At 39.7% G+C, this 22,104-nt stretch overlaps 1 protein-coding gene across 1 annotated transcript in view; it reads right to left on the bottom strand.

Annotated features, from left to right (window-relative positions):
• URB1 (URB1 ribosome biogenesis homolog) overlaps positions 1–22,104 on the bottom strand; it is a gene marked incomplete at both ends in the record, with an annotated part of 44,294 nt that overhangs the window by 9,512 nt on the left and 12,678 nt on the right. The window contains 18 exons of the mRNA XM_079536286.1: positions 1,150–1,252; positions 1,854–2,025; positions 3,574–3,637; positions 3,730–3,840; positions 5,132–5,325; positions 5,909–5,967; positions 7,215–7,392; positions 7,583–7,787; positions 8,937–9,792; positions 10,666–10,845; positions 11,380–11,604; positions 12,170–12,366; positions 12,655–12,825; positions 13,845–13,983; positions 14,618–14,734; positions 16,927–17,046; positions 18,224–18,336; positions 19,850–19,972. Of these exons, the coding sequence (XP_079392412.1) occupies positions 1,150–1,252; positions 1,854–2,025; positions 3,574–3,637; positions 3,730–3,840; positions 5,132–5,325; positions 5,909–5,967; positions 7,215–7,392; positions 7,583–7,787; positions 8,937–9,792; positions 10,666–10,845; positions 11,380–11,604; positions 12,170–12,366; positions 12,655–12,825; positions 13,845–13,983; positions 14,618–14,734; positions 16,927–17,046; positions 18,224–18,336; positions 19,850–19,972 (3,327 nt within the window). The remainder of the gene's footprint in view (positions 1–1,149; positions 1,253–1,853; positions 2,026–3,573; positions 3,638–3,729; positions 3,841–5,131; positions 5,326–5,908; positions 5,968–7,214; positions 7,393–7,582; positions 7,788–8,936; positions 9,793–10,665; positions 10,846–11,379; positions 11,605–12,169; positions 12,367–12,654; positions 12,826–13,844; positions 13,984–14,617; positions 14,735–16,926; positions 17,047–18,223; positions 18,337–19,849; positions 19,973–22,104) is intronic.

The following is a 22,104-nucleotide window of genomic DNA, read 5'->3' as shown; positions in this document are numbered from 1 at the left end:
ACCATGGGACTCAAACGCACAAATCACTTGTGCCTTTTAAAAGGCTTCTTTGGGAACACTCACAAAGTCACATAGAGCAGTTTGCAACTAAATACAGGATGAGGACATACAAAACAGAAACTGCACTGTAAGAGTTTAAGTGAACAAGGAAAGACCAAGAGTGATTTCAATGATAGACAGTTATCAACCAGCTAATTGCTTGTGATGTTGTTGTGGAAAACAAAACCCATTAGGTACACAGTGGTTAACCACAATCAGCATCAGGAGGGAGGTGGTTAGAAATGCCTTACAATCTATTTCCCACTTTCATTTTTAATAGCCCTTGAAATAGGCAGTGTGCAGGTGAGTAACAGCAGGGATGCGCATACACAAAGCAGTCACATAAAAAAAAATCTAAGTGAGGCTAAGCAAGTAGTTTTCAAGCACTACGCAGACCTCACTAAACTTTCCAAAAATACTGAACACAGGCATAGTCACATCCATGATGGCCCCACACATCTGTGTGATGGACTGCAGCTGGGGCACTGTCCTGCCTGTTCTGCAGGATACAGCTCTCCATATTCACCAGAAAATACACAGCTTTCCAGTTGGGAATATTCTCTACTGATCTCTTTTGTGCTTGTTTTATAACTGCACTGCCCTGTTCTCTGGACTATACAGAATCAAGTTCAAAAGGTAAGATAATATAAATCTGTATCTAATTTTTAACTCTAAGCTGTTTTTAGTTCCAGTTTAAAAACCTCTCATCATTTTAAGCAGATCAGCCCCTCTACACAGGGTTCAATAGCTACATTTGAAAACATTATGAGGGAATACTTAGTGTTCTGTAAAATAACAGCTTGCTGCCTATGCTGCTACATAGTTCTAAGTACCTAAATCCCACTAGAAATACTGCACTATTTGGAAAAGTGCTTTAAAAAGACTTTAAGAGCAATTATGCCAGGTTACCTTTTAAGCCACTTTGAAATTACACTGCAGTTCAGTAGGTGGTTAAACCATGTATATATTTCTCCTTTCCAAAGCAAGCAATGTGATTTCTTTGAAGTATTAACCCTCAGACTTTAAATAACAGCACTACAGATGGAGCCATGCAGCTCCCACAGTAGAGTAAAATCAGACAAAATGTCAAAAAGGGAACACTCAATTTACCTGGTCTGGTCAATTCACTGAAGAGCTGAAGCAGAAAACATGGATCATAGAAATCATCAAGATCCTTGACACTTTCATCTCTATACAGTGACTCTTGTACCTCCTGAAACCAAATCCAAACCAAGATGATGTAAGGAACAACACTGATTTCCAGCTTGGTTTCAAACTGTCCCAACCATCTCATTCCACTGTACAGCAGCAACTCTAAATCTTGCCTAAATCTAAATCTAAATCTAACACAACTTGGGCCAAGGCATGCTTCAGTTTATACTTAGCTTTCACTAACATGGTTTCAAAATTATCAGAAAAACATAAAGAAGCATTTTAGCAAACTATCAAAGACAAAAAGAAGCCCACTGTCAGTGAATACTTGGACAGCCAAATTTAACATCTTTAAAAGTCAAATTCTGATGACAGTTACACATGGCAATATATAATCACACCTATAGACAAGATGTGGTCTTACTGCAAATCATTTGAAAAATAATTCTTTCATTTCAGGCAAAAAAAAAAAACAAAACAAAACAAAAAAGCATTCAGCAAAGTGCTCCTAGCTAATTAATTCCCCTTTATGAATGTACGTGTCTATCCTGATGTAAACGAATTGCAATATATTAAATGAATGCAAAACAAAAAGAAGGACTGAAGTGAAAGGCTTTTTTCGTATCACAGGAAGGATTATTCAGCACTCTGAATCACAGCACCTCTGATGGCAAAAGACGGCGATGCTGAGGGAAAGACAGAACTGTCTTCATCATCTTATCTCGATCGAGCAGACACAGAATCTCCTCCATGCTTGGCTGCTGCCATAGTGACTTCCCTAGACTCTTGCAAGTCTTGTGATGCTCCACAGCAGCTGGACCCCACAGCAGGATTCTTAAACATTGTTAAAAGTAAAGGCATTAGTCAACAGGCTGATAGCACCAAGCAAAAAGTAATTACAGAGGCTATAAATTAGTATTTAAATTTTCCCTTCACTTCTTCTCATTATTCTGTGGCAACTTGAAACTAGAACTCGTTTCCCTGGCAACACCTTTTTCATCCATCCAAAAGCTTCTCAAATTCAGTCTGAGGGTGTCTCATTAACTATTTCCTAACCTGGTAATTCAAGTCAGAGCTTACATTCTCACAAGAGGCTTCTTCTTATAAGCTGTAAATACAGGTAAGAATGATGGCAACTGCATGGAGAGAGCGATCAATATCTAGTCAATGAACGTTGTCTCAGCTGCAACTGATATTTCAAACCAGCATCACAGTGTTTCAGTGACACAACATTCTTACACTCCTCCCGACTTGCCCCTCAAACCCCACTTACTGTACTGACACTGATACTGTCATTTACTATGTGGGTACTGCCACCAGCATGCCCCTCTGTCAGCGAAACAAGTGGTGGGATGGCGTTGGGCTCCTTATCACCCAGATCCTGAATGCCCTGTAACACAAGCTGGGATCTGCTGGGTAGTCACTTTTCCTGAATGTGCTCTATATTCAAACTCTTCAGTGCTGAGTAGCCAGTGTCTGGTCACCAATTCACTTCAGGGTACAGTATGAAATTGTTTCTTCTTTAAAAAGACTATAAATGTTTGGGGTCCTAATTGCCTCTGAGAACAGTCTCCTCCATTTAACACCCTCCCAGTGGCAAACACTTTTGGTGAAGATTTATGCAGCATGCAACTACTGCCAAAGCCCTGGCTTCTGGAAGCTACTTCAATTGTCTTTTAACAAGAACTTTCATTTACTGTTCCACTTTATAGTCTGCAAAGATTATCTACAGTCTCAGGCAAAGCTCAGGAAGGAAATTAGGCTTCTAATTAAGAGTCCAGTCCCTCTTCAACTGCCTGAGCTGGTACTTTTAAGTATCATTTGATATGGAAGAGACCTTTAAAGGCCATCTGGTTCAACTCCCCCCTGCCATGAACAAAGACACCCACAGCTAGATCATGTGCTCAGAGACCTGTCCAATCTGACCTCTAGCTACATGCATCTTAATACAAAAGGTTACACATCACTTCTTCACTGGTGTCTTCCTCCCCTCTACAGCAAAGGGCTCTAACAGAATGTCATGCTCACAGGAGCAAGGGCAAGGGTTATGCTGAGTAGCAAATGATATATACCAAGAGAACAGGAAGGAATCCTATACTAGCAACTAGCATATTGGCCTTCTACTGACCGGGGCACTCATCAAACACTGATGCTGCAGATACCCATATATGATCCGTGTCCAAAAGCCTGGGCAATATGAATTTTACCTTTTATCCATTTTCCCATTTTCATATGAAGAATGTTTCAAAAAGCAACATTCACCTCCAAGTTTGACCTTGCTCACTTATTTTCTCGGTTAAAAATAAGACCCTGGAAAAATTCCAGCTGTGAGACCTCTTACTTGCATATAATAGGTCAAATAAAGGAAGGAGGTCAACTTACCTGGAATTTATAAGACTTTGATTATTCTTCTCATATAACTGAAGCAGCAGCAGTATCTTCTGATCTAAAAAAAAAAAAAAAAAAAAAAGCTAAAGTCAGTCATCTATGAAGATGAGAAACAGATCTAGTAGGAGTACCTTTCCCAGGCTAACATACCTACAGTACTCAGTGTAGCCCCATAGGCTCCCAGCAGCACAGCAAGGTGACTGCTCTCACATACCGAAGGGTCAAGTTTCACAATTGTCAGCAGGATATCCACCAGTGCCTCTGAAATAAATGCATGCAGGTTTAAGTAGTTTCACAACTACACCAAAGGACGATTAGGAGACAGTTGAAGGCAAAAAAGGAACACGTTTTGAATAAGTTTAAAAAGCATTTCCAAGGTGAACAAGCAGATGTTACTGTGAAGCAAGCTTCACAACGTGGCATACCTCCCTGCCAAACTTTTCTATGGACATACATTTGTTACCTTGGGAAAAAAAAAAATGAAGTTCCACACTCTACTCTGCCCTGCCACTGTTCCACCCTCTCTTGGGAAAGATTAAGGTAACAGGAGTTGCAAGGAGTAAAGACACACATCTCAGCAACTTTCCCAAGGCACTCCAGAACATAGAAGATCATGCTCTAGCTGCAGTAACTTATCAAAATGTTTCTACAGCATACATGTAAAGAGCTGTCTTCACTGCAGAGTCATTTAGCAAGCTACAGTAACTCTGTCCTGAGTTGTACAAAAGTTATTCGCCTTTGTTTTATGACTAGCTGAGGAACAGATGAGCAAGTGATTAGGTTACTCAAAGTCAAGTAGGTTATCTGTAGCAGATTCAAGATGTGAATGCAGATCTCTCTGCTCCCAGTATCTGAAAACACACAGGCTATTTCACCCAGTATCTACAGGCATGTACCAAAATAATACACATCATAAAGACACTGGTCTAAATGAATGCACTTTTGACACCATGCTTATTAATTACTAAAGTTAGCTCCAAACAATCCATTCTGCTGCTTTGCAGAAATACATTCAGATGGCAACATACATACAAAATCTATTACTTGTTAGGACCCAATTTGTATTATTCATGGAAGGACAGTGCAAGCTTTCAAGAGGAATATCAAATATACATGGAGTAGATTAATATTTGAGATAGAGTTTGCAAACAACTTAAAATCCTCTGTACTAACCATTTCTAAAATAAGGGCCTCTGTCACATAATTCTCAAAGAGCCTGCATGCACTTCAATGATCTTATTTACAACTTCACAGAAACCAAAAGAATCAATTCAAGACTTCAACAAGATTTAAAAAGGAGAAAAAGAGGCATAAACCTGCCTTAACAGAGTTTCTGAAAATGTGAGAGTTTAAATCTGGCAACCACAAAACAAATGTGAACACCTGAATCCAAGCACAGGTAGAATTTAAAACTAAATGCTAATATTCTGGAATTATCTAATAGCTCTGCAAGTATATGTGGGTGGATAGGTTCCTGGATGGATAGAATATAATAGGAGAAAGATAAGATTACTAAATATAGTTAAAAAGAAGGAAGGAGAAGAAAATATACCTCTTGTCTGGATGTTCGTGCCATCTTCTTCTCTCGACCTCAGCATGGCTGACAAAAATAGAGAATGGTGCGTGACCATCATGTGAAGTTTGGAGAGCTTGACTAATCTCTGACTAAGTGAGGATTCTTCCTTGTATAATAACTGAATAGCAGTGTTCAGGAACTTCAGAAATGCTTCATCTCTGTAGCGGTACCTTCGGAAGTAAAGATCACAAAACAGTTACGGAACGTCTCTCCCTCAGCCATTCTGCTTTAATTCCTTTTAGGTAATAACTGGTATCTTAATCAACAAAAGGTAAGAGGATAGGACACAGTCACACTTGTAGCTGCAATGAACTTGACAAAGGATGAGAATTTCTCCTACTAATCCATCAGACAGCAGCCCTTCATATTTAATGATTTTACCTCAGCAAAAACTATGATTATCCTGAATACCAACTTCCTTTGATTTCTTTTCTGTAAGTGGTTTACATTAACGGTGAAAGATCTGATTTATTTTCATCCTAATAGTATGTAAGAAATATCTTAAATGAAAAGGAGCATAAATAAGCACGAGACTTCTTTACGCCAATCAAGAAGGTGGTCCAACTATCCAGTGTTAGTTATTCACTCTGGAGCACAAAATCCCAGTGCTCAGACTTCAATGAAAACAGCTCATCCTGAGAAGCAAATAGCACCATCAAATCTAAGTGAGTTCAAGAGAGACAGGATGTATCCAGGGTGCAGGACAAGGCCACACGAACTGAACAGCATCTTTGGTGCATCTCAGTTACTTACTTTAGTCCCGTCTTCACAAGACTGTACCAGTCACCTGGGTCCACTTCTTCAACTAAGCTCTGTGCATGCAGTAAACAGAAAGAGATGCTTATGTTTAGTATATAACGTTTCTACAGATCACGACCAGCAACTTCTGTTCCATAGACCCATTAAAAACATGCAAGCCAGACATGAGACAATTAAAGGACAACAGGAAAGAAAATTCTTAGACACAGTAATCCCACCTCCTGATTCAAATGAAACTGCAAATATTGTTTTGTTGGGTCTGGGAATGAGGAAGCACATGAGCTGTATGCAATTAAAAAGCCAGCTGGTCTCTAGGTATCCAAAAAAACAACCAAAAACAAAACAACCAACAACTATCTTTAAACTCACGAGGCTCCCAGAATTCGAAAGGATTACAATGCTGGCAAGTCAAAGAGGCTGTGACTCAGGTACTAGAAGAGTACCTTCACATACTTACAGAGTACTTAACTAACAACTGCACATGACAAGCGGGTATGACAGCTGGATGAGCTGGGAGCACAGTATGTTCTTTAATAAAATTCATCCTCCCTAGAGTACTACAGACCACAACATGAACAACCAGTTTTCAGAAGGCTCAGAACTGCATATGCCAGCAGTCCTGGCAATGCTAAGCGTTAACCTCATCAGGCCTGTACAATCAAGATTAACGTTATGAGATGGCCCCTCAGGTCCTGCAAGACTCCAGTCTGCACAATCAGGTCCTAAGAGAGAATCTCACAAAAAGCCAGCAAGAGGTCAAATGCAACCACTGCCTGAAGAAAATTCCAATTTTTTTCTGTCCTTTATGGATTTGCTTACCCTACACAAGTGAAAAAAAAAGAAAAGCAAAACAGAGAGAGAATGAGCCAGCAGGTGTGTTTTGTGACCAAATTCAACTAGATTCTAGATTTCTGCCACCTACTTCTGAGGATGTGGCAGGTGGGTCTTGCCAGAAGTGTCTCTATGTTGTCACTTTTGTTTTTTTAAGTAAAAACATCCATCAACAAAAACATCCAAACTTTTGATTTTTATATCTTAAACACTTTGAACACTGGTTTTCAAAAAGCACTGTTGGTAGAAAGCTATCATCAACAACTCAAAACTGGTCCTTATCAAGGAGTGAAAGGACAAAATTAACTTTGTAAAAAGCTGTTAAAAGCCTTCAGAAGCCTTAAGTTATTTTTTTGTTTTATAAGTCCAACCTGCATTTACCCAAGACACAAACGCAAAAGCACAATAACACATATCTATACAGTCACAATCCTGGATGCCAGCAATGGACATTAAAAAGAAGTCTCACCAGTAATTCTTCTAGCCTCAGTAGCAGTGGCCTCTCCACATCTTGCTTGCTTTCATCTTTACAGCTGTTGTACATGACAACTAATCCTTTCATGCAGGCTGATAAGAGGCTTCTCCTCCAGGAATGCAGCTCTTCAGAGTTTTCAAGCACTCTAGAGATGGCATCTGCTACTGTCCAACTGCAGAAATATGTATTTAAAATGTTACATCAAGCTTTGTGTGTAGCCTAAAGCTGTGCGGCTGCCAAGCTTAAAGCTACAGATTCTCTGAAGACGGCATTACTGTTCATAATATTTCCATTCATGTGTATCTATCACAATGCTTTATGAATCAAACTTCACCACAGAACAGGGATACAGGACTGCCTACCTCTCATTATTTCCTGCTTGCTCAAGAGCAGCAGGGAGCTGGTCCATAAGCTTTCGCAGCCCTTTGCTTTGTGAAGACGGCAATAACTTTGAAAGAACTTGCAGCTTTACAGTGACCTCATCGTCCGATGCTTCTGTGTCTTGAAGTACACCAGAGATCTCTTTCCACAGAGCCTTTCTCAGGACAGGTAGAACAGCTGAGACAACTGCAGAGAGAAAGCAGGGGGCATCAGTTTCACCAGAAGTGTTAAGCAACAACTGCCATAATTAGAAATATTCCAAACCACTTCTCTAATTAAGCCCCAGCTCACCTAGTTTCTAACCATTATGCTACAGTTGCTGCTAAACTGCTACAGAATGCACTCTGCTCCTTTAACATCATCACAAGTATTCAGCAAATATACCAGAAAACCATTTGCTATGCAAATAATTACACATGGAAAAATAATGCAGATATTCAAAAGAGGGACAACTACATGATAAAAAAAACCTTGTCCTTGATTATGAAGAACAAGGAAATCCTTACCAGTTCTCTGACCATGGACTCAAGGGAACTGTACTCCCACATCAGCAAACAGCTAGCATGTACCTTATAAATCAGGTCAGCTTGCCAGCAGTTTCCTCTTCCAGCATTCAAGCACAATATCATCAATTGAATTAGGTGCCAGAAGAAGGCTTAGTTCTTTTATCATCCTGTACCAATGAGGTCTTTCCACTACTTGAACTTCCCCTACACAGAACTACCTTTCCCCACCAACAGCTACAGTCAGCCAGATTCTGTTGTTATTTACATTTCTATACAATAAGAGAAATTAATCTAACACGATCCTACTGATCTGAATCCTAAGTCAGTTTTGCTGGTTGAAAAAAACCTTGCCAATTTAACACTGCTGTTGGTTTGGAAAGTTTTGGATTGTATGCCAATTTAGGAAGGCAGCAAATTAGAAATTTATTTCAGCACGTTTTCAACTCTTACATCTGTCAAAGCAGAAGATTAGATTCCAGAAAACCATATGGCAACGGCATTCCATTCAGTGTTCTAAAGACATCCAAGAAAAAGTTTAACCTTCTATACTGAGCCAAGTAGATAAGCACGAGCATACTTGAAAATCTATGCTAAGTAGCAAGGGTTTCAGAAGAGAAGACCAGGCATCAGCCACCCCAAAAGTACTTCATAAAGGCTTCAGTCTAACATCCAAGCTTCACTACAGTCCTTCATCTTTTATATTGCAAAGATACTTTAAAAAAAAAAAAAAAAAAGACTATGAGCTCTACTTATTGAGCGGAGAATCCGATATTTTTAGACCAGAGAATTTGGCCTTCTGAATCATAACAGGGATCAGTTGTGGCTCTACCTGTGGAAGGTCGGGTGAAATCATACCGGTCTCTGCATTGCAAATACACATTAATGAGCGGAAGAAATCTCTCCATGTTTTTTCTGAGGCACTTCTCAACGGAACAGCTTAGACACCACAGCTCAAACTGCAGCAGGTGAGTCCTACAGTGTTTTATCAGCGTGCTTACAATGGCAAGGGAGGTTTCTGACCGCTGGTTAAGGCAGTAAACTTGCACCTCCACACTGACCGCGTGTGCAAGTACTGGCTCACTTTGGAGAGCCTGAAGGAAAACTTTCTCCAAATCTTCACTGGCTGATGCTGACATTAATATCCCCAAAGCTTTAATGTGCTCTGTGGACAGCAGTAGTTCTCCTTGTTGGGGCTGTCTTTGGTAGCCGTCTTTGAGGAGCTGCACCAAAATTTGTCCATACAAGCTCAACTGTTGCCCTTTTTTAGGGGATTTTTCAGATTTTTGAGTAGTCAAGCTCATCTCCGGAAGTCGCATCATGGTTAAAGTGATCTCTTTCAGCTGAGCTGCAGACATATATGCATGCAGTTCTTGAAGAGCCTCTAGCTGGTGAGACCTCTTAGGAGAGACCTGGCTTCCTCCTTTTCCAACAGCCTGTAGCTCTTTCAATACACTTTTTATGATAGCATCAAAATATTTCAATAACACATGTATATGATTCATGCTCTGCAACATCGGGGCACTTGTTTTCAGCAGCTGGAGCACACCAGAATTGACATGAGCTGACAGAAGCTTCACAGTGACAGGATTTAAACTGTGCTGGGGAAGAGAACGTTGTTCTAAAGCCAGGAACCAACTCTCCAGCGTCGGATGTTTGAAAATCAGCATTAACATATCTTCCAGGGTCTGTAACAAATAGTTGTAACAATATCACTGAATGGATAATTATAGATTGGAAAAAAAAAAAAATAATGTGTCTATCTTCCAGAACATGTTTATTACAATTAATGAACATGAAATTGGCTATTAAGCCATCAGAGGATAAAAAATTTAACAGGTTACAAGCATATTATTACCATTCTTTCAACATCTATGATGTGGAAGACACCAAGCATTTTCCACAATGAAGCACCTTTTCAAGGGGAAACTGTATATTCTTGGATTCTTCAATGTAACTTGATTCTAATCTCTAATAACCCACACAACAAATCAAAGGAGGGAAAAACTCCTCTGACTATCTAATTTTGATAACTAGCCCTAACACATGGCTTTGGAAAATAAAATTGCCTCTGCAGAGCTGTGTGGTCCCTGTCATGACCTCTCCTCACCATATTCCAGCTCAGGGGCAAGACTGTGGATGCTGCAGCTTGTTTGCATCTCCAGCTAGCAGTTTCAGAATTACTGAACCACATACTCAAAGTGCCTTCTCCCAAATGCAAACAGCATCTTTCTGCATCAACCTGCTGCCGGGTAGCACACTTTAATGTTGAGTGCAATCCCAGAAATCCTCACGACTTCCAAAACAACAGTGCTCACAAAGCCTGATGCTGGCTATTTTCCCCTATGCTCTGTCATAATTAACTAATTCCATGCTTCGGTGAATTGCTGATAATACGTCAACAAAATATGTGCTCCACAATCATTCACTTCTCAGACAAATTTCTTTACTAAGGGCTTCAACAAAAAAAGCTTAGATATTCCCCTGTTCTTTAGAATAGCTCAAAACAAAGTTTTCAATATCAGGTAAACTTCTAGCCTGTGTATCCAGGGACTCTGTACCTTGTCATTTAAAGATTCCTCTGTAATCAGAGACTCTTCATCCATAAAGAGATCCGATTCAGTCTGATGCTTTTCTTGTTTCTGCCGACTATCCAACTCTATCTGATCTCCCCGGCACAACAAGCTGTTCAGCAGGTCCACAAAGAGGTCAACAAGGCGAGGACCTGCAGTTTTACTAAGCTGTGAAAACACAGACACTTTGAAAGCTGAGAAAAGAGGAGGATGGGGACAGAAAGATAATTAGCCAACAGTAACAGAGTAAGTTAGGAACTTCCTGGATTACAACCTTTCTAGGGGAAGGAATCACTCCTCACTGTCGAAATCTGGTTCAAAGAAAAGCCTCAGGGTGCCAAACAAATGTTTTTAGATGTTCATCTGTGGTGCAACTTCCAATATAACACATGCCAGTGACTTTCACTCTCTAGAAAGGCTTCTTACAAAAACCCATGAGCCAGCTTAAAATCAGGAGTTTATCTGCTCTGCACACAGATCAGTAAGGCAATCCATGCAAAAAAAAATATGAAAGCCTCCTCAACAATTAGAAAGTTAGGATTTGTTTACAAATTATCTGCAAGTTTGTCTGGCCTCTCAGCCTCACCGAGAGCTGAAAAAAGGCGCAGAACTGAATCCTAAAGGTTTAACAGCCAAGTCTATTGTGTTTTATTTTCATGCTTCAAATAAAGTCACAGTGTCAATACAACATTGCTCTCTTACACTGCCAAAGTTCTCTACTGTGGATTTCAGGTACAGCAATACATGCTTCACTCCTAACAAAAGTTGTTCAGATGGGAGCTGGCAAGCCAGGTCTCTCAGTTTTGTCTGGATATCATCTTCCAGTAAGATACTGCTTCCTCTTGTATAGGCATTCTTTAGCAAAGTTGTAAACAGAGTGTCCAGAGCCACAGCAGGTTCTCTGCATTTCTCTTTGCGTTTTTTGAACTGTTTAAAAAACAAAAAAAACACAAAAACCACATAAGAGAAAATTAAAAGTTAGTATCACCTAAAGTTTCTTTAGCTATTTACATGTGGTATCCTGGACTGATATTCCAGGGACAAACCTCTACAGTCCTGCTGTCACACACCTTGTTAAAGGATTTCTCATGGGGTACCTGCACATGGTCGCTGTTGGGATAACAAAAACACAGCATCCCCCAGCATGGCTGGTCCATGCATTCCAAACCCATACCTGGGTGAATTCCAGACACTGTTATAATGGCTCCTCTGGCCTCGCATCACTAACATAATGCTACATTGTGCCTGGTGAGGAACTGAGTCTTTGGTGACTGGGTAGAACCCATGTGCTCTGGCTTCATTACACAACCACAGCAGAAACCTCTCTTGCTGTTAGAGAAATGTCCTTAAAAACATTTGTGTCCCTTGATGAGATCAAGGAGGAAGACATAAGCTGAACTTAAATCTACTTTCTGAAGGAAACCTAACTTTCATACACTGTCAGCTTTTTAGCAACGATTCAAGCATACAAGTGAATTCAGGTATAGCATACCACAGGTTCCTGAGCTTGCTGAGGTATCCAGAGATTATAATACTGGTTAAATTGGTAGAGTTGAGGATACTTAGAAACTTTCAGTGACTGCAGATCTTTATCATAGAGCTGGAACATCAAGCAGAGGGCAAGGGCATCTCTCTGAGAGTGTAGAAGATCAGTGAAAACACCAACAAGATACTCTACGATGTGTGCTCCTAGAAAACCAAAATAAAAAAGACACTTCCGTTGATAACATTTGCATTGATAACATTTGCATAAGCACACACCCTGAGGGATTAAAGCTTATGTGAGATACTTCTGTCCTTCCAGGGTTAGGAGAGAAGGACAGAAGTATCTCACATAAGCTTTAATCCCTCTCTTGAGTGAGGAACACCATGGATGTACCTCCTTCCTGCTCGTAACAGTAATAATAAAATGTCCTGTGGAGCTCACTAAATAAGACTTACTTTCTTCATATAAAAACAAACAAAAAGATTTTGTACCTGTTTCATTTTCAGTCTGAAGCAGCAGTTTATTCCTGGCTTCTAATGCAGCAGGGACAACAGCACTGAATGGAAATGTTTGAATAACAGTGTCTTCATTTAAAGTGAACCCAATTTCTTCATCTAAGCCATCACTGCCCTCAACTAGGACATCTACCATATCAAGGACATCTGTTGAGAGCAGAAAAAGTATAAATAAGATTCAGACTAACTAGAAACCAAAGGAGATAGAATTCAACACTCAAAGAATACGAGGCAGTTCCTGAATTCCCAAAGCAGAAAAAAGGATGAAAGCACATTTGTCCAGCAAAAACCACTCCTACAGTGTACTCAATTTCAGTTTGTCTTTCAACACAGCTGATAGAAGTAAGGAAGAAGGAGAGAAGAGATCACCACCTGTTGCTACCATGATGGCATGACCATCAGTGACAGGAAACATACAAAAAGCAGAAAGGAAGCAGCTACTGTCTCATCAGAAGAACAGCATGGATAGCTCTTGAAGAGCTTCTCAGTTTTGTATAGATACAGTATCTTGGTCACAAAAGACTCAAAAGACAGCTTTAAAACTTGAAGAATAGTATTACAGTGCACTCTGAGACTGGTATTAAGTCTCTGTAACACAGCCAACTCAAGGCATCAAATCAACTGATGCAGATGGCTGAATGACCTCAATTATCTTATATTTATGTACTACAAATTCCTACACACAGACTGTTACAGCAGAATAGCCAGCACATGACAAGTCTTCTAGTGTCCATCTGCGGAATTTTCACTGTGCCAGCAATAGGACTGTGACTGGTCCCAGAAAGCAGGAGCAGTAAAATTCCAGCTGTGAGCTTGTTAGTAAGGCTCCCTGCACAGCCCAACCTCTAAACTCATGGATGAATGCAGACGAGCAGCCCCATGGGAAGAAATGTTAATACACTCAGAAAATGCTGGTGCAAGATACGAGATCTTAAATACTGCTAAAACAGCTTAACTGCATCAGAAATTATTTCTTTGGGCAAAGAGGTAACTTTGTAATTCAAAGTTCTGCTTTTGATACTAGCCACACCTAGAAGGGCTGAATCCTGAAGATCATTACTTATGCAGGCCTTCTACAGTTATCAGTCTTTAGTAAGGCTGATTAAGGCTAGAAGATCTAGACCAAAATCTTGGAGTACTCTGTAATTGAAAGAATTGCCACATACCATCAATGTGAGAGACGGGGATGCTGACATTATCAGAGTCCTGTTTAAACATGTTAACTTGGAGCATACTCGCCTCCTGAACAAGGTCTGCTGCTTTATCTGTATATGGATAGGGATTTGTCACCAGTTTCAACAGGATCTGTTAATAAAGAGAGAGAGAAACATAAGCACACAGGCTAAGTCCATAAAAAGTCTTGTTAAGAAAAACTATGGGTTAAAAGTGCTTGAAGGTCAACTCCCACGTGCTTCTGCAGGAATCTGCCTGTGATTACCACTGTACGTGGGACTGCACTGCGCCTGATGGAAACAAGAAATATCCTCTGCAATTTTGCAATCAAAGTACCACAGTCTGAGTCCCTGGGGAAACTGCAATGAAAAGGAAGCTCTGGGCATTTAACATCCTGAAAAGTAAACAGGAAACATCAACTTTTCTTGTAAAAGATTACAATTTACTTAGGTCTGATAATTTCTGCAAATAGCATTACACAGAAGAGAACAGATAAGAGTTATTCCCCCCCACATTCATTGTTGATACTCTCCTATCAATAATGCTGTAATATCAACTTATTTTTCTTAATTTAACTTTCCTCCAAACCTATTCAGCCTCCTCCTACCTAAGACAACAAAGATACCAGCTCTGTATAAAGAACCATACCCACTGCCTTTCTCAGAATTCATTCACCAATCTCTGAGATTTCTCAGCAACAGAATAATGAGTTTCCATTAATGCTATTCTCAGCATTGTTTATCCAGCTAATTTGAACAGTTGTTACCCTTTCCAAAAATTGAATCACTGCTTCCTTTTTGTCTTCTTCTGTATTATCTAAGTGTTCCAGCCAAATTGAAAGTTCCTTCCACGTGTACTCAAACACTCCGCTGTCATGTAAAACCTGTCCAGAAAAAACAGAGGGGGGTAAACAAAAATAATGAATAAATACAGATCCTTTTGTAGAGCAACTTCATGTTTTCTTCACACACAAAACCAAGGTCAAGGTTTTCTAGACACAGAGGATTAGTTGCCTCCACTTTAGTAAATCTTGTTCTTGCTATTTCAGGAGAGTCAGCTTTAAGGGGGTTGTACTTCCCCAAGGCCATACAGTGGCATTACAAGAAGTTAAAAATAACTAAAAAAAAAAAAAAAAAATGGACTGACTCATAAAAACAGCCTGTTGAGGGGGACTTGAAAACTACTGATGTAATTAAATGAAAATCACTGCTAAATTAAACCAAAAATCAGCCTATCTATGCTTCAAAGAGTTGCACAGATGGGAAAATAGAAGGAAAATGAACTGCAGGCCAGGCCCACTGTTTACACATAAGAATAAACATAGCCATAGGAGGAATGGATGGGGAAGTAAGCATAATTTTACCACAATATCAACAGACTTTGAAAGTTTTTACTCACTTCTATTGTATCTAATTGAGGCCCTTATCTGAGACACTTAAATTAGGAACTCGGTGACCCTACGCTCCATCTGAGAGAGAAAGGAAAGAGGAGGAATGGCTGTCCAAAGAACAACCCAGACAGCAGACCATTTGAACGGTGCAATGGTGACATTGCCTGCCCCCCACCCTCAGCAACAGATGAAATCCTGGCCAGTTTCCTAACTCTGGCACCTACACTTGAATGCCTGAAGTTAAGTGGGATGAATTCATGCCTTTGTTCCTCCCCTTACTCAAAACACAAAGAAAGCTATCAGAGCTCATTTGCTCAATATTTACGCTGTGTATGCCACCGGCAGCTATAAAAATAACACTACTGCTTACTTGAAACTGTCAGGATAATTCATTTAATGAAGAAAAAAAGGTCCATTTTTAAGTAATTCACTATTTTTGGCAGTGTCTCAAAATAGAAATGCACTTGCAGCTTTCATGAAAACAGGCAGGAACAGAACGTGAAATCCAAAAATACGCCTTCTAATTGTAGGGCACAGTGTTGAAAAATAAGCAAAACACACTCATTAGCATCTATTTTTAGCAGCCTTTCTGCTGATATAACTGCCCTAACTTCACTGCTTGTCTTCTCTTCAGAGAAAATGAAATGGACTGAAAATAAAAGAGGAAACAAGAATGAGTCAGGCAACCCACGTCTCCACTTGGCAGAAGAACCCAAATACACTAGAAAAACTGCACTGGGTAGATTTTGATTGAGATATTCATTACCACGAGACAAAGTTAACCTGCCTTTAATCCCATGCAGCATTCAAGGGCAACTATAAACCTAATTCAACCAGCGTAACTTTAGGTTAGCTGACTGAACATAACAACTGCACCTTCAGATGGACACTAAATGTCAAATTTAAGTACACAAACTTGTATGCCACTAGAGCTATGGGATACTGCACAAGGAGTCCTAGTGAGAGCCTAGAACACTTTTCTATGTCTGTCCTTGGAGGTAAAGGAGGGTTGTCACATGAAATTTATTTTTAATGTAGGTTTACATCCCTATTTAGATAACTAAAAGATGTTCAGTTTAAAAAAATACATTAAAAAAAAGAAAAACAGCTGCTGCTGCCTTGTTGAGATTTGTAGTTGAGGAGCATTTCTGAGAAGTCAGATCCTTCTTAAATGCACCAAAGCAGATTTTAACTCAAATTGAGACAAAAGAATTCCTTGAATCAGAGCTTCTGCCTAAATGCAACACAGGTGATTTTCCAAGGGCAGGGTGAACTAGCTACATGTAAGGATTTAGGAAGAAGGACAAAGTACAGATTAAATAAATCAGGATAAAAAGAACAAAACTGCTCTTTGTTTGATCAAATGAGCATTGCAGACACAAATTATATCATTTCATCAAAGCAGAATGTTTAATAGAGCCTAGGTGGTGAGCAAACATTGAAGACATTTTTCCTACTATTTTATCAGTTGTTGTGAATTCAGTTGATAGCATTTATTCCCACCATGTATTTAGCTAACAGGTAGTTAGCTTAAGGCAATTTCCAAGAACAGTCAGAGAAAGCAGAAAGAAGTCTGTTAGCCAGACAAGTACGCAGTGAAGGTTTAAGAAAGGGTTTTTGGAATCCTGAAGTTTCAGACCAATGGAATACAGTAAACATCTTGATATTTCAGATCAAACACTTACCTTGATGATCAGTTTTTTCGTTGAAATTTTTAGATAAGAATGGTTACTTGTAACAAACATTTTCATCAGTAAATAAAATACTGATTTTTCACCAGCTGTCTTCTCTGTGTCAGAGACATCCTAAAAGAGAAAAAATTAAAACTCCTCAGCAACACTGTACCAAATTACATTGCACTGAGGCAGATATGTAAACAAAGTATTATTTTACAGACATACCCAAAAATACCAAGGCCAGAAATTAATGGGATGACTGCATTCAATGAACAAAGAAGATACGTATGATGGGCTTTTTTGGTAAACCAAAAAAGAGAGAAGTAGCAGAAACACCAGCTAATACAAGGATCCCAGTTAAAAATACTTCCATTCCTCTGCAATCATTCATTCTATTTGACTTTGTTGTCCCCAGGAGCTCAGCTTTCCTACAAGTACTGTCTGAGTAAGTAATCATTTAAGAGACTGAATTTGATTCTCAAAGAAAGGAAAACTATATGATTCAAAGGGATACTGAACATCAAACCACAATCTTCCAGTTATTTCCCCCACTTTTCTAACTGACTTGTATTTGATACGTAAGAACTGTTACCCTTTGTAACACTATCAGATTTGGCTTTTATCTATTCTGTGGAAAAATAAGTATACTAGAATGCCAAAGCCAGAAGAAAATACTTCAGCTTTTTGACTGTTCCCAGAGTTTTTCACTGCTTCTTCTTCACTCTCCTTGCTTCTCCTTTACGACCAATTGGATAAGGACAGAAAATCTCTAACAAGGCAGGATTGCAGTCACAATATTCAAAGGTTCCTCTGCTTCCTCTCAAAGCTAGGCTCAACTCCTTTCTCCAGACATCTAAAGCAGGCTCTCTGAAGCTCTTCAATTTTACAGGTATAAAGTAAAGAACAGGGGCTCTGAAATTTCTATTAATTACAGAGAAGGGGGATAGCCTTATTCAACATCAGAATCATCACTGGGAATAAGAGGAATGTCTCCCCACAGTGGTTCATTTCCTTGATCTGAATTCTCTGTCTTTCTGAACAAGTAGAAACAAGAAAATTCTCTTACCCTCAGCAAGAGCTGAAGAAACCCTGTCCAGCCCTCTTTATGGAGACAAAAGTTAATGTAACTGCATAAAACTTTTTCAGCTCAGAAAAAAATCTTTACTAATGCTCTGATTATAATCCCTATCTGTTTTATAAAAGCATCATCATCTAAGAACTGGACTGGGACTAATTTAGAAGCAAGCAGTGATAGAATTGATGACAGTGGGCTAAAGGTGCCTAAAACCGCTTTAAAGTTTCTTACCTGTACTCTGAACCAGGCAAATTTATTTGCAGGAAGCTCCAAAGCAACTTTCAGTACATGATACTGCAGAACATGGGGGACCTCCTCTCGGAGGCCCTGCTCGGTGACAATACCTGAGGTTTGAAGGCAACACAATTAACTTTACTTCTGAGTATCTCACTGAGATCATCAGAACAGTCATCATCTAGGGCTTCAAAACATCACTGCAATAAAGAGGCAATTCATAAGTTTCCAGACGATGAGACCTACATGCAAACACAAAATGTCCGGCCCATCTAAAGCTGAAACCCAGCAGGGATTGCACGCCTCCTCCTATCTCCAGCACAATCTATTGCTGTTGCATGAGAATACATAATCTCTTCTACCAGTCTCAGCTACTCTGAAAATGTGTGACCTACAGGACATCAAGACTACAGATGAATCAGAGATCAAAATGTAGATTTTAAGTCAATAACAAATCTTAATTACGTTGCTTATTACAGGTCACAGAACCCTGCATTCATGTCTCTTCCTACACTTCTTTAGTCACTGCCCACAAAGACTGCAATAGCATAGCCTCAGAACTATTCACCTTAAAGGTCAGAAAGTCATGCAGAGACCCTTGCAGCATGCTCCAAAAGTTAACCTGCCCATACTTAAGCTGCACTCTAATATCAGTTGTACAAAGCTTTGGTGTCAGCGTGCATTTCATCATCTGTATTGCATGTTCATGGCCCACATTAGAAAGAGACAATAGATTTTAAAAGCCAGCACCACGTCAGAGTCTAACCAACAGCAAGACAAATAGAATGGTATGAGCTCTTTAAATCACATACTACAAAGTAGAAAACCAGGCTGCCTTTGGAATGTATGTTTCAACCAGGGTGAGGGGAAGAAACAACAGAACTCTTAGGCTGGAACCCAAGGGAGGGAAGTTTAATGATTAATTTACACCACTGACTACCTTATCCTCTTTCATCAAAATGAATATCCAAGCTCCCTTCTGAGAAAGATGGTTTATTTTACAGCTTTATTATTTTATTATGTAACAAAACATACCAAAGATATCTGCCTCATAAAAATGTGTCCTGCATTCTGCCCACTTCAAAAAACAGCAGACTAGATCAAGAAATAACAGAACAAAAAGGATTTGTAATGTGGTATGACAGTTGATTTGAGGGGATGTTATTTTGTTGTTCACTTAAATTCTTTTTCTTCTAACAGACTTTAGTTACAGCTTTTAGGTAACTCCCATTCTTATACATTCCAGAACTTGAACAATTGTTTTAGCTTGGTGGCCTATTAGCTTTGCTGGCCCACAGACAGCAACAATGCCCAAACAACAATTCGCTCTTTTCTCCAGTCTCAGTTTTAAATGGCTATATTTATTGTACCATAAAGAAGGACACAGCCCTTGTGTGCAAATCCCTTAAGTACACAAACACACAGAGATTACTGTAGTGCAATCTACTACTTAAAACAACTGAGAGTAGCAGAAACAATGAGTGTCAATGCAATGAAGAAATTGAAATGAGTTTCTCATGAAAAACTTTCTCCTTCTGCCCACAAAGTAAATATTCCCTTCTGCTGTAGACTTTACAAGTAGCCAGAGAAAGCAACAAGGTAAAAGAAACACACATCACCTACCTTTCAGCAGCTTGCTAAAATCAAAGTTGCTCCGTGCTACCAAGTGGGGCACAACCTTCTGATAAAGACAAATGACCTGAAGCAATGCAGCTTTCAGAAACAGCGTCTCAGCATCATCCGAGCCTAAACCAAGTGTTGGGACAATAATTAGTTTCTCCTTCCTTCACATCAAGAAAGTACAGCATAGCACCTACATTATCCATTATGATGGCAATAATGGTTTACTAATTGTAAATGCCATTACTGATTATGCTAATTACTATTTCCAATAGATGTGCCTACAAACTGATCAGTTACCTTCTTACTAACAAGAAACAGGAAAAAAAACCCAAAATTCAACACATTATGGAATCCTATTTCCCAGTATTCCTGTTTGAATATTTTTTAAATTACCTCAGCTTATTCGGTGCCTGTTTTTAAGTAGGTTCTGAAGTGCTCACACCTTTGACAGCCTCACCATTTCAACAACCTCTACAAGAACCCAGTCATTGCCATTGCTGTTCAGTTTGAAAGTGAAAAAACAGGGAAAAAAAAGTGAGGGAAGGGATGGTCAGGCTGCTGATTTCAGGGGACACTATTTTAACATAATGTCAAGTAGGTTTAAGTGAGGTAGGGTACAAGCCATACACTAATTTATCAGTCCAATTAGAGGTTTCTTCCTTCTTCCTTTTCTTTCCGTCTTTCAAAACAATGCTTTCTCAAATTGTCCAACCTCTACTAAGGGAGCCATTTACATCTTGAGAGAAGTTATTTCAGTAGCTAAGTATTCTTTTAGTTCATAATGTGAGGATGCATAACAGCTATTTCTACCCAGTCACTAATGAAAGGAAGCAAAATAAATGAAGGGCAGCCACACTTTTAAAAACAATTATTTTTTTCTTGCTAACTTGCTCTCCCTCAGGGAGTCATGAAGAACTGGATGGATGCCACGCATAAATGTTGTCACTGTTTGCCCAAGTCTCAACATTCAGAAAAAGTTGCCGTAGTGCAAATAAAGCTGCAAAGGTAAGCTGAGGATACTATCATTCTAGCAGGAAGAGAAACTAAACCTACATTTCTTTAAAAAAATGGTTGCTCCACAGTTTTAGCAGGCACTCTGCCAGTAAAAAGCCTTGCAGTGTCAGCACTGAGGAATAATTTACTGCCAAAATCACAAACAGAAGGACAGACTTTGAAGAATTCTCTGCTACAGAAAGTCTCAGTGTGGAATATGCCCTGTCATGAGCACAAAGCCATCTGTAGATTTATTTTCAGTCTTAGTAAACCACTGTAGGCTGCTAGCCAAGCTACAGAAGAGCACTAGAAATTTCAGTTTCCTGGAACAGGATTATGAAGTCATTTAGTAAGTCCTTCAGTCAGGACAATGCTTTGTGAGAATAAAACCAAAGCCTCCAACTCCAGCACTCTGTCCCTCTTCTGACACTTAGGTATTTCCACTCCTCTGCTACACCAACACAAGCACTTGTATAGCCATAGTAACCAACTGCTTCACAAAGACATCCTCATGGCTAGATAACATGGCTGAACTGAAATCACTCAAAGTTATTTTTCCAAGCAGAACAGTTTCCCTGCCTGTTTTACTGTGTCACAGCAAAGCACAGGAGGTTGAAGGAAAGGAAGATTCTGTTCAGTATGGCAAGCTACAAAGTTCCGCATCTGGAGAAGAACAACCCCAAGTCCCAGGACAACACTGATAGTCACCCAGCTGGAAAGAAGCTTTCTGAAAAAGGACCTGTGGGTACTGCTGGTAGGAACTGGCTCAAAATGGGTCAGTATTATGTCTTTGCCACAAAGAAGGCATACGTTAGACAAAGTGATGCCAGCAGGTTGAGAAACTCCTTGTCTGTTCAGAACTGGTGAGGACACACCTGAAGTGCTTTGTCTACTTCTGAGCTCCCCAAGGCAAAACAGATATGGAGCTACTCAAAACAGGACAAGAAAGAGCCACAAAGTCAACACCTTTCTCATAAGGAAAGGATGAAAGAGCTGGGACTGTTTTGGCCAGTGAAGTATTCTTTCAGGGTACTCTGATCAGTGTACATAAATACCTGAAGAGAGAATGCAAAACAGATGAAGCCAGGCTCTTTTCTGTGGTGCTAAGTGGCAGGGCAAGACACAAAGGATGCAAACTGAAACAGAGCAGGCTCTCTGAACCTCAGGAAATAATCTTTCCATGAGGGTGACAGAGCACTAGCACGGGATGCCTAGTGGTTGTCAAGTCTCTTTGCAGATCTTCAAAAGCTGCCTGCACATGG

The sequence above is a fragment of the Tetrao urogallus genome (assembly GCF_951394365.1).
Source record: "Tetrao urogallus genome assembly, chromosome: 1".
Lineage (NCBI taxonomy): Eukaryota > Metazoa > Chordata > Aves > Galliformes > Phasianidae > Tetrao > Tetrao urogallus.
Note: the sequence above shows the minus strand (reverse complement) of the source record. Positions and strands in the feature narration are given on the sequence as shown.